Below are 15,873 nucleotides of genomic sequence, written 5' to 3'. Positions count from 1 at the left end.
AACTTCATTTTAACACAAATGCACAAATCTTGTGGCGGACCATGCTACACACTGTCAAAAAGGTGGTACAAGGACCAGTGGAGACGTAAAGGTTTGTAGTGAATCATTTCCATGAGCTTTTGCTCACAACTGAAGAGGTGGGAGACTATTTCCTACCTTCTATACAAGGAAAAAGTTTCCCATGTGACATCCATGCTTCAGTGGTTGTAACTTTTTTTTTTTTATATATATAAATTGTACTGATGGGCTGGGCACAGTGGCTCAAGTGTGTAATCTCAGCACCTTGGGAGGCCGAGGCGGGTGGACTGCTTGAGGTCAGGAGTTTGAGACCAGCCTGGCCAACATGGTGAAACCCCATCTCTACTAAAAATACAAAAATTAGCTGGGCATGGTGGCACGCACCTGTAATCCCAGCTACTCGGGAGGCTGAGGCAGGAGAATTGCTTGAACCTGGAAGGCAGAGGTTGCAGTGCCGAAATTGTGCCACTGCACTCCAGCCTGGGCGACAGAGCGAGACTCCTCTCAAAAAAAAAAAAAAAAAAAAAAAAATTGTACTGATGGTTCAGTGCCAACAGCTGAAGTAAGGCAGGCATAGAATGTTTTGTTTTTTTTTTTAAAGATGAAGAAAACGGTTCTGGATTCAGATGGCGCTTCCAGTGGGAAAAGGTGTCCCCAGGTGTCCCTGGCAGGGCTGCCTCCCAAGTGGAACAAACAAATGCTGACAAAGTGGCTCCCAGGCAGCACCTGGCAGGGGCTCAGACGTCTCTCCCTGCTGGCCCAGCACCTACCACATCAGCAATATCCCTCTGGGTTTCTAGTCTGTAGGAATCCTTCTACTAAATCCCTTTTACTTTGGGAGAAAAAGTATTAGGTTGGTGTAGAAGTAATTACTTTCTATGGCAAAACCCACAATTACTTTTGCACCAATCTAATAATACCCTAGAAGTAACTAACTCTTCCTAGGAGAACCAAGATGAGAGGCAGTGAGCATGGCGGCTGGGCAGACACCCTGGCCTTGGACCCTGGCTCGTCACTTACCAGCTGCTGGCCCTTCATCTCTCTGCACCCCAGTTTCCACTTCTACGAAACGAGGGTGATAATAACAGGCTTGTTTTGAGTGAATATTTGTGAAATGTTGGCTGGTCCGTGGTTATGAGGTTGGTTAAGTAATCATAAAGCCCTTCAGAAAAGGAACCAGAACACAGGTGAGCTCTTATATTCTTCCAAAAGGAAGAACAGGAAAAAGAAAGAAAGGGCACTGGGGCAAACAGAGATAGTGGGAGGGCAGGGAAGGAGGAGGGGAGACAGATCACCACTTGGCGGGAGGCTCTCAGGCACCGGCTTGCTGTTTCTCTCAGTCCTGTCTGTCTCACCAGCTCCTCGGGCATCCCCTGTGCCCTCCCGATGTGCCAGTCACTCTGGCTCTCTTCCAGTCCCTCTGGCTCTCTTCCAGTCCCTCTGGGGCACAGTGCTGCTTCCCACCTCCCACCTCTATTCTCACCCATGCTGTGCCCTTGGCCCAGAATGCCCTCTCCTCTCCCCATCTGCACCTAGCTGACTACTTACGAGTCATCCTTCGGATCACAGTTCACATGGCACTTTCTTAGGGATCTCTCCTGATTATCTGACCCCCTCCCCCAAATCTGGAGCTCTGAGAGGTCTCTATGGTTCATTAAAAAACTTTTTCTTGCTGGACGCAGTGGCTCATGCCTGTAATTCCAGCACTCTGGGAGGCTGAGGTGGGTGTATCACGCGATCAGGAGTTTGAGACCAGCCTGGCCAAGATGGTGAAACCCCATCTCTACTAAAAATACAAAAAAAAAAAAAAAAAATTAGCCAGACATGGTGGCAGATGCCTTTAATCCCAGCTACTTGGGAGGCGGAGGCAAGAGAATCGCTTGAACCCAGGAGGCAGAGGTTGCAGTGAACCGAGATCACACCACTGCATTCTAGCCTAGGTGACAGAACATGACTCCATCTCAAAAAAAAGAAAAAAAAAACTTTTTCTTTTGAAATAAGGTCTTGCTATGTTGCCCAGGCTGGTCTCGAACTCCTGGCCTCAAGCAATCCTTCCACCTTAGCCTTCCGAGAAGCTGGAAGTGTTATTACTAATACCATCAGTTCTCCAGCACTAATCAGTAGTCATCAGCCTCTTGGGGGACCAGTGCCAACTGTACTTGGCTTATGTAGTTCTTTATGATGCTTTGAGCAACTGTAGTTAAATATGTACTTATTTGTTTAACATGAAGTCTGTCCTCCTGAGTGGAGTATGCTTCTCTTGCTCACTCCTTAATTCCTGGATCGACAAATGTCTGTGGAATAGACTGAATGATGAAACATAGACCTGGACATCTTGCTGTGTTTGTGGCTGGACCTTTTCTCCAGGATAAGAAGGAGAAAAGACATCTCCCTGCCGGATCAGAGATCGTTAGTGCTACAAAACGGATGGTAGTAACATTTCCATTTCCTGCAAATTGCAACTGAATCAAAAGTAGGCCTCAAAACTGTGACGCTGAACTTGTTCAGTCAAGTCGACTTTGTCTTACCACATTGTTACGTGAAATGCGCCAGTCTGATTATATAGGGAAGATTATTCCACAAACTAGTCCCGGACTAGGCTGACGACTACTGATGCTAAAGCAGAATACTTCGACATGCTCCAGAAAGTTCTCTGTCTGCAGGGGAGACAGGGCCACCCTGGCGACTGTTGACTCCCACATGTGTAAGCATCAATAAATCGCACCAGGGACTTTATCTGGTTTCAAATGGTTTCTATCTTTTCTTTTTGTGTGTGTGTTTTTTGAGTCGGAGTTTCGCTCTTGTCACCCAGGCTGGAGTGCAATAGCATGATCTTGGCTCACTGCAACCTACATCTCCTGGGTTCAAATGATTCTCCTGCCTCAGCCTCCTGAGTAGTTCGGATTACGGGCGCATGCCACCACGTGCAGCTGATTTTTGTATTTTTCGTAGAAATGGGGTTTCGCCACGTTTGCCAGGCTGGTCTCAAACTCCTGACCTCAGGTGATCCACCCGCCTTGGCCTCCTAAAGTGCTGGGATTACAGGTGTGAGCAACTGTGCCTGGTGGTTCCTATCTTTTCTAAACAAATAAAATGAATCAAACTTTCAAACTCATCCTTTAGGAAAACCTTGCATACTGTGGGTAGGAGAGCAAAATAGTGCAGTCACTATGAAAAACAGTATGGGGGCCGGGTGCAGTGGCTCATGCCTGTAATCCCAGCACTTCGGGAGGCAGAGGTGGGCTGATCACCTGAGGTCAGGAGTTCGAGACCTGCCTGGCCAACATGGTGAAACCTTGTCTCTACTAAAAAAACAAAAATTAGTTGGGCGTGGTGGCATGCGCCTATAATCCCAGCTACTCGGGAGGCTGAGGCAGAAGAATCGCTTGAACCGGAGAGGCAGAGGTTACAGTGAGCTGAGATTGCAACACTGCACTCCAGCCTGGATGATCCATCTCAAAAAAAAAAAAAAAAAAAAAGAAAAGAAAAGGAAAGGAAAAGAAAAACAGGACGGAGGTTCCTAAAAAAATAAAAAATAGAGCTACCACATGACCCAGCAATGCTGCTTCTGGGTACATATCCAAACAAATTGAAATCAGGAGCTTGAGGAGGTAGCTACACTCTCATGCCCACTGCAGCACTATTCACAAGAGCTCAGATGTGGAAACAATCTGTATGTCCATTGACAGAAAAATTGCTAATGAAAAATGAGGTAGCTGAGTGTGGTGGCTCACGCTGCAGTGAGCTATGATTGCACCACTGTGCTCCAGACTGGGCAACAGAGCAAGACTCTTAAAAAAAAAAAAAAAAAAAGACTGGGTGCAGTGACTCACACCTGTAACACCAGCACTTTGGGAAGTCAAGGCTGGAGGATCACTTGAGCCTTGGAGTTCAAGACCAGCCTGGGAAAAACAGTGAGATCTTGTCACCACAAAAAAATAAAAAATTAGATGGGCATGGTGGCTCGCTTATGTGGTCCCAACTATTCAAAGAGGCTGAGCTGAGACATTTGAGCCCAGGAGGTCAAGGTTGATGCCGCAAGTGTGATCATGCCACTGCACTCCAGCCTGGATAACAGAGTGAGATCCTGTCTCAAAAAAAAAAAAAAGAAAAGAAAAGAAAAGAAAACGTGATACATATACAAATGGAATATTATGTAGCCTTGAAAAAGAAGGAGATTCTGCCATGTGCAACAACATGGATGACCCTCGAAAGCATTAAGCTATGTGAAGTAAGCCAGTTGCAGGAAGACAAATACTGCATGAGTCCACATATAAGGAAAGTTTCTAAAATAGTCAGATTCATAGAATCAGAGAGTGGAGTGGTGTTTGCAGGGGGTAGGGGTAGGGAAATAAAGAATTACTAACCAATGGACAGTTTCAATTATGAAGAAGCTCTAGAGATCTGCTATACAGCACAGTTCCTAAGTCAACAGTAATGTATTGTACACATAAAAACTGGTTAAGCCGGTAGATCTCACTTTAAGTGTTCTCACCCCAATACAATAAAACTAAAATAAAAGCTGTGACCTGAAAGGTAACAAATAATTTGAACTGAGTAGGCTGCATGCAGAGGCTCACGTCTGTAATCCCAGCACTTTGGGAGGCCAAGGTAGGCAGATCACTTGAGCTCAGGAGTTCGAGACCAGCCTGGCCAACATGATGAAACCCCGTCTCTACTAAAAGACAAAAAAATTAGCCAGGTGTGGTGGCGGGCACCTGTAGTCCCAGCTACTTGGGAGGCTGAGGCAGGAGAATTGCTTTAACCCAGGAGGCAGAGGTTGCAGTGAGTGGAGATCACGCACTGCATTCCAGCCTGGGTGACAGAGTAAGATTCTCCAAAAAAAAGGAAGAAGAAAAAAACTGAAGCAGGTAGAAGTGAGATGTGGGAAGAAGTGAGATGTGGGAGTCTTGTTCATGCCAGATCTACTCATATAGTGGGCATGGCTCAGGTGCGGCGCATCCCATCACCTGGGAGTTTATTCGGCTCTCAGCCCTGGCTATTCAGGCTAAGCATCCTGTAGCATCTGGGAGTAGTTACTAATGCTGCGTCCCACAAGGAGGGATATAGGGTTGCTAGTGCTCAATGAACTTGAGCAAATAAGGCACACTGCAAACGTTTCCGGCTTAGGTCATGCAGGACAGGCTCTGGAGTAGCGCACCCCTGGGTTTGAATCCCAGCTCTGCTACTTATAAGCTTTGTGACCTCAGGCACATTGCAAGGGTCCTCCGGCTCAGGTTTCCTCAGTGAAAAAGGTGCAATGACTCCTACCTTGGGGAGCTTGCCAGGAGGACTCCCAGGAGTGAGTATTAATGAGTGGCGTTAGCAAGGCATGGGTACCTAGTGAGGTGTCGTGAACTGCAGCTATTCTTTGTCTCATATCATTACTAAACCCCAGCAAAACCACATGTAATGCTACAAGGAATAATAACTCAATCTGCTGAGAACAGGAGCGCTTCCCACAAATGCCTAAGGGGCCAAGTGGACAACAGAAATGGGGTTAAGGGGTCCAGAGGTGCCCAGGAAAACTGGAGAGAAAGGCATACGCCACCTGCATAGGGCAGCTGGTGCCCAGCTGTGGCCAACCGGCCAGGCCGCAGGATGCGGGCCCCACGTGATAGACCTGATTTTTCAAGGGGAGATGCAAATCTGGGATTTTCTGTAGTCTACCCATTTTTAAATGTGGGAAACTCACTCCAAATGTTCTCCATCAGGACAAGGCCAGCAACTATCTACATGTTTACTGGCTGGATCTGCCCTCCAGACATCAACCTGTAATCCCAGGGACAGAGTTCCAGGTTTACAAAGCACTTTCCCAGCTATCATTTCATTTAACCCTCACAGGAGCCACTTGAGGTGGGCACTGCGATGACACCTTAGAAAGGTAACAACTGAAGCTCTGAGATGTTACAAAACTTTCCCAAGGTCTCAGCGCTATGAAGTCTTCGGGTCGGACTGAACAGAAGCTTCTGAATCTGAGAAGGCGTTTCAAAAAGCCTCTAGTGATTCTTAACCTGCAGATGCTGAGTGCGTCCCGATTAATCAATGAACAATGACTTTTACCAACTGCTGAATTCAAAACCCTGATTCTTTTGCCTTCTCACTTGATAAATGACTAGTTTACCCAAAGAGAGAAACTTACAAAGTACTAATATGGAGATCTGAAAACAGTGACATCAAGTGTCAAGTGAAGGAGCTTTAGAAGATGCCACTGCACGCTGCCCCATCTTGGGGTGCCACCTATCCTCCCTGCAGGACAACAAGAGGCCCCTATCCTGAAGCCGTGTCTGCAGTCCTTGAGCCTGGCCTCCTGAGCTCGCTCCTCTCTCTCTGAGAACTTGGAATCTGAACAGGGAGAGTCAGGAGCTGAGTCACTTTCTGCTTTCTCAGCTTTACTGAGATATAATTCACATACCAAACAGTACACCTGCTGAAATGTACAATTCAGTGATTGTTAGGATATTCACAGAGTTGCTCGATCATCAGTACAGTCAATTTTAGAACATATCATCACCCCAAAAAGGAACCTGGATCCACTGGAGCTCAGGCACTTTTATGGCTCAAGTTCAGGGTGATGTTTCTCAAAGTATGGTCCTAGGACCACTTACCCCTGAATCACTGAGGGGGCTTTTAAAAATGCCCATTTGCCAAACATGGTTGATCCCACCTGTAATCCCAGGTACTGGGGAGGCTGAGGGAGGAAGATTGCTTGAGGTCAGGAGTTAAAGACGAGCCTGGGAAATGTAGTGAGAATGCACCTCTATAAAACATTTTAAAAAATTAGCCAGGCGTGGTGGCGCATGCCTGTTGGCCCAGCTACATGGGAGGCCAAGGCAGGAGGATCACTTTAGCCCAGGAGCTCAGCCTAGGCATACAGCAAGACCCTGTCTCAAAATAAAACAAATAGATTATTTTAAAAATGCTGATTTGTGATCCTATTTCAACCTACTGTGTAATCTCGGCTCACTGCAACCTCCGCCTCCTGGGTTCAAGTGATTCTCCTGCCTCAGCCTCCCAAGTAGCTGGGATTGCAGGTGCCCACCACCACGCCCGGCTAATTTTTGTACTTTTAGTAGATATGGGGTTTTGCCATGTTGGCCAGGCTGGTCTCAAACTCCTGACCTCAGGTGATCTGCCTGCCTCTGCCTCCCAAAGTGCTGGGATATAGGCATGAGCCACAGTGCCCGGCCCTTGGAATATTATTTTTAATGCAGCAAATAAAACATGTAAGACTACAAAGAAAACCAATTACACTAAAATACAGCTGGCAAAATATTTTTTCCATGCATTTGTGATACTGTAATCTGTTGCTTCTTTGTGAATGCATTAACAGTTCTAGCAATCGGCTTAATAACTGCTGTATTTTTAAAGGAAGAAGAACACAAACAATCTTCTGAAATATCTTTCACATCTGAAATGTGATGTGAACATATTTGTTGATTTCTTTTGGTGACAAAGTCCCAGCTACTGCTACTACTACTGTGGCTTTTTGCCTGTAATTCATCGAGTGAAAGGTAAATTTCACTCAGACGTTTGTGAAAATAAAGCTGTCATCCTCCTCATCCAAATTCATGTCACTCTGCCAGACCTCCAGGGAGTAGGTGGACTGCAAGTTACAAGCACCCTTGCTAGGGAGGGTCCAGGAATTCCTCCTGCTGGGTCCCGAGAGTGGCCTCATTCTTTCCAACTCAAGCCTGGCTGTATATCTCTTCCATTCCACGAAAAACCCAGCATCCTCCCAACAGTGCCCCTCTTAATTTCTGCTATCTTTAGCTTCTGTTATTTGCCATCAAAATTAACTTTGTCGCCACTTTCTCAGTGCTTTCTAGAAAGTTTACTATGCGCAGAGGCACTGTTCTGACCTTGTGAGTACTCACTAACTTAATATTCATGGCAACCCAGAGAAGTGACAGTTCTTACCCTCATTTTATAGACAAGGAAACTGCAGCACAGGGATGTTATATTATTGCCCAAGAACATAGAGCTGGAAGAAGGACGGGCCAGGATTCCATGCCGGGCATCTTGGTTCCAAGGCCTGTGCCCCTCCCCACTGAGCGACAGCTCTGCCTTTGCAGTATAGAGAGCGCAGTGGACCAAATGTTTGTATCCCCCTGCAAATTCATACACCGAGACCCTAATCCCAATGTGATGGTATTTGGAGGTGCGGCCCTTGGGAGGTAATTAGGTCCCAGAGGACCAATTGCTCAAAAGGCCAGAGAGCTTGTCCTTGCTTTTTCTTTCTGTCACATGAGGACATAATGGGAAGATGAGCTGGTAGTCCCAGCTGCTCAGGAGGCTAAGGCGGGAGAATCGCTTGAGCCTAGGAGTTCAAGGCTGCGGTGAGCTATAACTGCACCACTGCACTCCAGCCTGGGTGACGAGCGAGACTCCTAAACACACACACAAAAAGGCCAGGTACGGTGGCTCATACCTGTAATCCCAGCACTCTGGGAAGCCAAGGCAGGCGGATGACCTGAGGTCAGGAGTTCAAGACCAGCCTGGACAACATGGTGAAACCCCGTCTCTACTAAAAATACAAAATTTAGCCAGGTGTGGTGGCAGGTGCCTGTAATCCCAGCACTCGGGAGGCTGAGGCAGGAGAATCGAACCCGGGAGGCAGAGGTTGAAGTGAGCCAAGATCATGCCATTGCATTCCAGCCTGGGCAACAATAGTGAAACTCCATCTCAAAAAAAAGAGACAGAGAGAGAGAGAGAAGATGGTTGTCTGCAACCTGGAAGTGGGTCCTCACTAGAACCTAACCAGGCTAGCACCCTGATCTCAGCCTTCCAGCTTTTAGAATTCTGAGAAATAAATGTTGTTTAAGCCCCCAGCCTACGGCACTTTGTAATAGCAGCCTGAGCTGACATAGTACCTCTACTATTATAGTATGATCCCCACCCAGCAAGAATAGAAAATTCATGAAGCAATTCAAATACCTAACTGGAAAACCAACACAAAGATATTAGATAGAATGTTCCTGCAGTTTTAGGTCTAAGAACACATAATATTATAAGGCAGGTCAAAGGAAGACATGTCCTATGGTTCTGCTGAGGAAACGTACCGGAACTATTAATAAGGTAGAAAAGAAATTGCAGAGGAATTCCAGCAGGAACGATTCCGACGGCCGCATCTTCCCGTCGATATTAATCATCTTTGGAACTTCCGGAATGAGGCTTATAGCGGCTTTGAAAAAAGCATCAGCTGCAAGACAGAAGATAAAAGTCAGTGTATTAGAACTCTGGGAAATTTAGTTGGCTTTCTTCTTCACATGGCCTGAAGGCCAGTCCTGAGAGGTGGAAGTCAGGCGGTGCCAAGGGCAGGTCCTGGCAGAGGGTTTCTGCAAACCATGATGAAGCTGGAGGAATATCTGCTTGACAGGGCACTGCTTCAGCTCAGAACCTCTGTCAAATTGCCTTTAGGTTATTAAGTGAAAAAAGCAGGTCGCAAATTTTTGTAAAAAGTCTAGAAATGACAGTTGCCTGGGCTAAAGGCTCAACTTGGATTGGTTCATTGAATTCTCATGTCTACCATGCGAGGAGGGTGCTGTCGACAGGTGTACTTCACAGACGAGAAATAAGGGAAGGAAAGAGAAGCAATTCATCCCGCAACAGTGTTCTGTGTACATAGGAAGTTCCACTGTTGGTGGTGGAGCTGCAGCTCAAACCCGCGTCTGTTTGAATCTATTCTAGTGCACACCATTTTTGTTAAATAGCCATCAAAATGTCTGAAGGAACACAGCACACACACACACACACACACACAGACAGACAGACACACACACAGCTTAAAGACTTCTGATTAACATCAGCTCCACAGAATCATTTGGGAAATGAAGATATTTAAAGAGCTATGAAAAAAATCTGTAAAACAAGGAGACTTCAAAGGGAGCAAGCGAGGAAGAAAAGGAGTGGAGAGAGAATGTGTGTGCGCAACAGGATAGAGATGGGGTGGAAGGGATGAAGGAGAGCAGGAAGGATGGGAGGTGGAGGGGAAGACGGAGAGGGAGAGAAAGTTCCTTCTAAAACTGCCAAGGTATTGACTGTGAGAAAAAGCCTCAAGGTCAAAACAACCAAAACATTGACCTGACAAATGCAATTTTAAACTATCCGACAAGATCAAATGTTTTCATGGTCCAAATGGACTTCCACTCCAAAACGACTTCCAGAGATGCAAAGAGAACACTGTAGGGGTGAACAGCATCCTGAATTAAAACAGGAACACCGGCCAGCACATCAGAGGGGCAAATGCAACAGCAAATGCTCACTTTCCTGGGAAGAAAGGCCTACGTTTAATGAGAAGAGTATGTGTCTGAAGATGGATGGTGGAGTTCTGCCATCTCTTCCTTCTTCAAAGGAGAGGGGGGAAAAAAAGAAACATGTCACAGAAAGACACTCCTTGTAAAGCTTTCTGAGTCAAGTTGCTCTGCTCTGGAAGCTTCCTCACCTGGCTGTCTCCCAAACCCCAAACTCAAACCCCTTCCATATTTATTAAGCACCAACTGTGAACAAGGTACTGTCATGGGCAGGTGCACAAACAGGTGAAAAAAAGTGAGAGAAAGTATTGACAACATAAACTGTGGCAATGAGACCAACATAATCATACTAATTAACAACTAGTTTTTTTCTTTTCTGTGTGTGTGTGTTTTGTTTTGTTTTGTTTTTTTCCAGACAGGGTCTTGCTCTGTCGCCCAGGCTGAAGTGCAATGGCATGATCTCGACTCACTGCAGCCTCTGCCTTCCGGGCTCCAGCCATCCTCCTACCTCAGTCTCCCCAGTAGCTGGGACTATAGGAGTGCGCCCAGCATCCCTGGCTAATTTTTGTACGTTTTGTAGAAATGGGGTTTTACCATGTTGCCCAGGCTGGTCTCAAACTCCTGAGCTCAAGAGATCTGCCTGGCTCGGCCTCCTAAAGTGCTGGGATTACAGGCGTGAGTCACCGCATTGGGCCAACACTTATTTTCTAAACCTGTTACGTATTTTGGTCTATACATCCACTTATCTCAATTGTTTTGGGGAGCGACATTAAATATGGGGTTTGAGGAAAAGCCACCTGATGTCAGTTCTGATAGAGAAACCTTCCAGAAAGGGTCAGAGCCTGTAGGGTCTTCTATCTTGTGACCACTAGTAAGACATGGCCCAACTGGGCGCAGTGGCTCACACCTGTAATCTCAGCACTTTGGGAGGCTGAGGTGGGTGGATCACTTGAGGTCAAGAGTTTGAGACCAGCCTAGCCAACATGGCGAAACCCTATCTCTACTAAAAACACAAAAAGTAGCTTGGCGTGTTGGCACATGCCTGTAATTCCAGCTACTTGGGAGGCTGAGGCAGAAGGATCACTTGAACCTGGAAGTCAGAGGTTGCAGTGAGCTGAGATCATGCCACCACACTCCAGCCTGGGCAACAGAGCAAGACTCTGTCTCAAAAAAAAAAAAAAAAAAAAAAAAGACATGGCCCTACTTATGGAACCTACAGGGGCTCCCAGGGCCTATCTTTAAGCAGCTCATTTCCTTAGTCCTCTGGCAGTCCCACAGTGAAGGAAGTATATCATGAAACAAGGTTCTCAGTGGGAATGCAAATTCTTCTCAGAGCAACTTGAAAGACCTTTTTTTTTTCTATTTATGTGTTTGTTACTGACTGGCCCAGAGAATGTGCCTATTATTATGCCTCATGAAAAAGACAGCAGCTTTGTCCCCAGAACTTGGCTCCTGTCACCCACCCCGCCCAGTTTCCACTCTAAAAGAGGGAGCTAAAATAAATAGTTATTTAAAGGTTGGGGCATGCGGGGTTCCAAAGCAGATTTTTAGTTCTATCCTCAGAAGACTTGCCCCATATAGAAAATATTGCCTGGAGACTTCTCAATCTTATCTTAGTAATTAGAAATCAAATCCTACCGCATGTGACAGCAGTTTATCCTCATAGTTTAAAGTTCAGAATAATCATGTCAACTGCATGTAACACTTTGTTTTGTAGCTATTAAGAGCCATGGAAGATAATTTAAGATATAGTGGATTTTTTTAAAGACCTACAGAAAAAGGAGAACTCAGATTCCCAGTAGTAAAGAATATTGTCCCCTTTTTGAGTAATACCCCACAAGCACAGATGACCAAAGCAAAAATGGACAAACGGGATCACATCAAGTTAAAAAGCTTCTGCACGGCAAAGGAAACAATCAACAAAGTGAAAAGAGAACCCACAGAATGGGAGAAAATATCTGCAAACTACCCATCTGATAAAGGATTAAAAACCAGAACGTAAGGAGCTCAAACAACTCTACAGGAAAAAACTCTAATAATCCGATTTTAGAAACGGGCAAAAGATTTGAATAGATGTTTCTCAAAAAAAAAAATAAAATACAAATGGCAAACAAGCATATGAAAAGGTGCTCAACATCATTGATCAGAGAAACGCAAATGAAAACTGTAATGATATATCATCATACCCCAGTTAAAATGGCTTTTATCCAAAAGACAGGCAATGACAAATGCTGGTGAGAATGTGGAGAAACATTTGCACTGCTGGTGCAAATGTTAAGTTAGTACAACTACTATGGAGAACAATTTGGAGGTTCCTGAAAAAACTGAAAATAGAGCTATCATATGATCCAGCAATCCCACTGCTGCATATACACCCAAAGGAAAGGAAATCAGTCTATCGAAGAGATATCTGCACTCCTGTTTGTTGCAGCACTGTTCACAACAGCCAAGATTTGGAGGCAATCTAATGTCCATCAACAGACAAATGGATAAAGAAAATGTGGTACATATACATAATGGAGTAGTACTATGCAGCCATAAAAAAGGAGATTCTGTCATTTGCAACAACATGGGTGAAACTGGAGGGCATTATGTTAAGTGAATTAAGCCAGGCACAGGAAGGCAAATTTTGCATGTTCTCACTTACTTGTGGGAGCTAAAAATAAAAACAGTTGAGCCCATAGAGACAGAGAGTAGAAGGATGGTTACCAGAGGCTGGGAAGGGTAGTGGTGGTGCATGGTGGGAAGTGGGAATGGTTACTGCGTACAAAATAAAAATAGTTAGAACGAATGAATAAGACCTAGTATTTGATACACACACAGTGACTCTAGTCAGTAATTTAATTGTACATTTAAAAATAACTGAAAGAATGTAACTGAATTGTTTATAGCACAAAGGATAAATGCTTGAGGGGATGGATACCCCATTCTCTAGGATGAAATTATTATACACTGCCTGCCTGAATCAAAACATCTCATGTACCTTGTAAAGATATATACTTACCATGTACCCACACACATTTTTTTAGAAAAGGAAAAAATACATATTGTCCTGGTTCCACTAGAGGAAGGGAAAAGCACCAAGTACATGGACTAGGTTTCCTCCATCCAAGTCCTCTGGGGTTCTTTTTTTTTTTGAGACGAATTCTTGCTCTGTCGCCCAGGCTGGAATGCAGTGGTGTGATCTCAGCTCACTGCAGCCTCTGCCTCCCGGGTTCAAGAGATTGTCCTGCCTCAGCCTCCCGAGTAGCTGAGACTACAGGCACGTGCCACCATGCCAGGCTAATTTTTGTATTTTTAGTAGAGACGGGGTTTCACCATGTTGGGCAGGCTGGTCTTGAACTCCGGGCCTCAGGTGATCCGGCTGCCTTGGCCTCCCAAAGTGCTGAGATTACAGGCGTGAGCCACCATGCCCAGCTGGGACATCCATGTTTCTTTTCCATATCCCCCCCTTTTATTTTTGCTTATATTTCCAATATCTCAGAACGATCATTGCATATCCCATCTTCAAGGCAAAACCCAAACCATAAAAACCCCACTCAGGCCTTGCTGACCCCAACACCACAGTTCACTGTATTTGAGACCCCTTTTTCTTGGGGTAGGCACTTCACTTTTTCCAGCAGCATTCTATCATTCTTTCCACACAGCAACTGATGCGTCTCACAGCACTGCTCTCTGCTGGGCAGAGAGCAAACACAGCCACCGTCCCCATATTCATAGTAAGAGAAACTCCATAAACACAGCCACCGTCCCCATATTCGTAGTAAGAGACACTGCATAAACACAGCCACCGTCCCCACATTTGTAAGAGCACTGTGGTACTCCTGGAGTGCTCTGTTGTAAGAATTGTTGGGGTCCTTGCTAAAAATATGGGGACAGGCTACCTCATCATTTTGTATATATGATGAGTAAAAGCCAGGGATGCTCATTGGCAAATATCACATTTGACATTTTCCATCTGAAGTTTCAGGCTCTCCTGTTCTCAACCTGAGTAGTTTCAAATGGTCTGTGGACCACTGAAAAGAACATGATATTCGGGAAACTTCTGCAAGGACAGGAAGAAATCAAACACTCAGAACACAAAGCCACTAAAACCCCACAGATAGACTCCAAAATATATGTCACAAGCAAATAGCTGTGGGAAAGGGTGAGATGCAGACAGAAGCTGCAAATAAGGGTTTAGTTGAAGATGCGAGGTAAACTGTATGTTTTGATTATTCATGCTGCCTAGCTACTATCAAGGATTGGCTCAATTGTTCCCTTTGGATGAAGATATCTTTATATCAACTCTAAGATCATTTGAAGAAAAAGTGAAAACAGCCTAAAGTTCCAAAATGTAAAAAAAAAAAAGAAAAGAAATTATTTCACTGTTGCACCAAGCAAGTAATATAGCTAATAAAGAGAATAAGGCAGATCTATATGTTTTGAGGTATATTTGAGGTATAAAATATCTATGACATATTAAATACAAAAAATCGGGGGAGTGGCGGGGGAAAAAAGAAAAAAAAAGGACAAAAAATCATACAGCTGTATACGTGTCAGCCTATCTTTGCAAAGGAAAAAAAGTATACAAACTTATGTAGATGCATAGAAAGGTCAGGCAAGATAAATGCCAAACTATTAGGTGTAATATTGGAGTGGTGGATGAGGATGGACACCAAATCTTTCACTTATGATAGGTTTCTGGTCTTGGAATTTTAATTGAAATTTATTATTATTATTATTATATTATTATTATTGAGACTTTGCTCTTGTTGGCCAGGCTGGAGTGCAATGGCGCGATCTCGGATCACCACAACCTCCACCTCCTGGGTTCAAGCGATTCTCCTGCCTCAGCCTCCCGAATAGCTGGGATTATAGGCATAAGGTACCATGCCTGGCTAATATTTTGTATTTTTAGTAGAGACGGGGTTTCTCCATGTTGGTCAGGCTGATCTCGAACTCCTGACCTCAGGTGACCTGCTTGCCTCGGCCTCCCAAAGTGCTGGGATTACATCCGTGAGCCACCGTGCATGGCCTATTATTATTATTTTTTTTTTTTTTGAGGCAGAGTCTTGCTCTGTCACCCAGGTTAAAGTGCAGTGATGCAATTTCGGCTCACTGCAACCTCTGCCTCCTGGGTTCAAGCAATTCTCCTGCCTCACCCTCTCGAGCAACTGAGATTACAGGCGTCTGCTGCCATGGCCTTGTAGGAGCTTGGTTAGTGTGGTGGGAGAAATTGTAAGAGAAAATTACAGGAAAAATGCAAGCCTTCTTGGAAGGCAGGAAGGTTTTACAAAAGCTTTAGGAAAGGGCTATGGCTGAAGGCAGCCTAATCCTCTTTAGCTTGAGTTGATAGCAAAAACGCAAATAATAAGTGAATGTGGGGGAGTTTATCTAAATAGCTTGTTTACTCATGCGGTCCTAAGACCATCTGTGGGTGTATGAGTACTCTCTACTCAGGAGGTCGGCAATATTAATTACCCTCTAGTGGTGTTTACTTGAGACTTTTGTCATTTAATCTGTACTAAATAAATGCAAACTTTGCCGGCGAACTTAGCCCGCTTATTGAGGCCAATGCTGTGGACTCAGGCAGCAGAGCCCCGTAGCTGTAGCCATGCTG

The 15,873-nt window shown here is 45.0% G+C and overlaps 1 protein-coding gene and 1 long non-coding RNA gene across 14 annotated transcripts in view; one reads left to right on the top strand and one right to left on the bottom strand.

Annotated features, from left to right (window-relative positions):
- VPS35L (VPS35 endosomal protein sorting factor like) overlaps positions 1-15,873 on the bottom strand; it is a 147,557-nt gene that overhangs the window by 23,385 nt on the left and 108,299 nt on the right. For all 13 annotated transcript variants that reach the window (XM_077986358.1, XM_077986362.1, XM_077986361.1 and 10 more), the window contains one exon: positions 9,081-9,220. In XM_077986358.1, the coding sequence (XP_077842484.1) occupies positions 9,081-9,220 (140 nt within the window). The remainder of the gene's footprint in view (positions 1-9,080; positions 9,221-15,873) is intronic.
- Positions 590-3,507, top strand: LOC144338092 (uncharacterized). Its single transcript, XR_013411903.1, has 2 exons — positions 590-3,048; positions 3,343-3,507. It is a non-coding gene; the product is annotated as an uncharacterized LOC144338092 (long non-coding RNA).

The sequence above is a fragment of the Macaca mulatta genome, chromosome 20 (assembly GCF_049350105.2).
Source record: "Macaca mulatta isolate MMU2019108-1 chromosome 20, T2T-MMU8v2.0, whole genome shotgun sequence".
Taxonomy (NCBI): domain Eukaryota; kingdom Metazoa; phylum Chordata; class Mammalia; order Primates; family Cercopithecidae; genus Macaca; species Macaca mulatta.
Note: the sequence above shows the minus strand (reverse complement) of the source record. Positions and strands in the feature narration are given on the sequence as shown.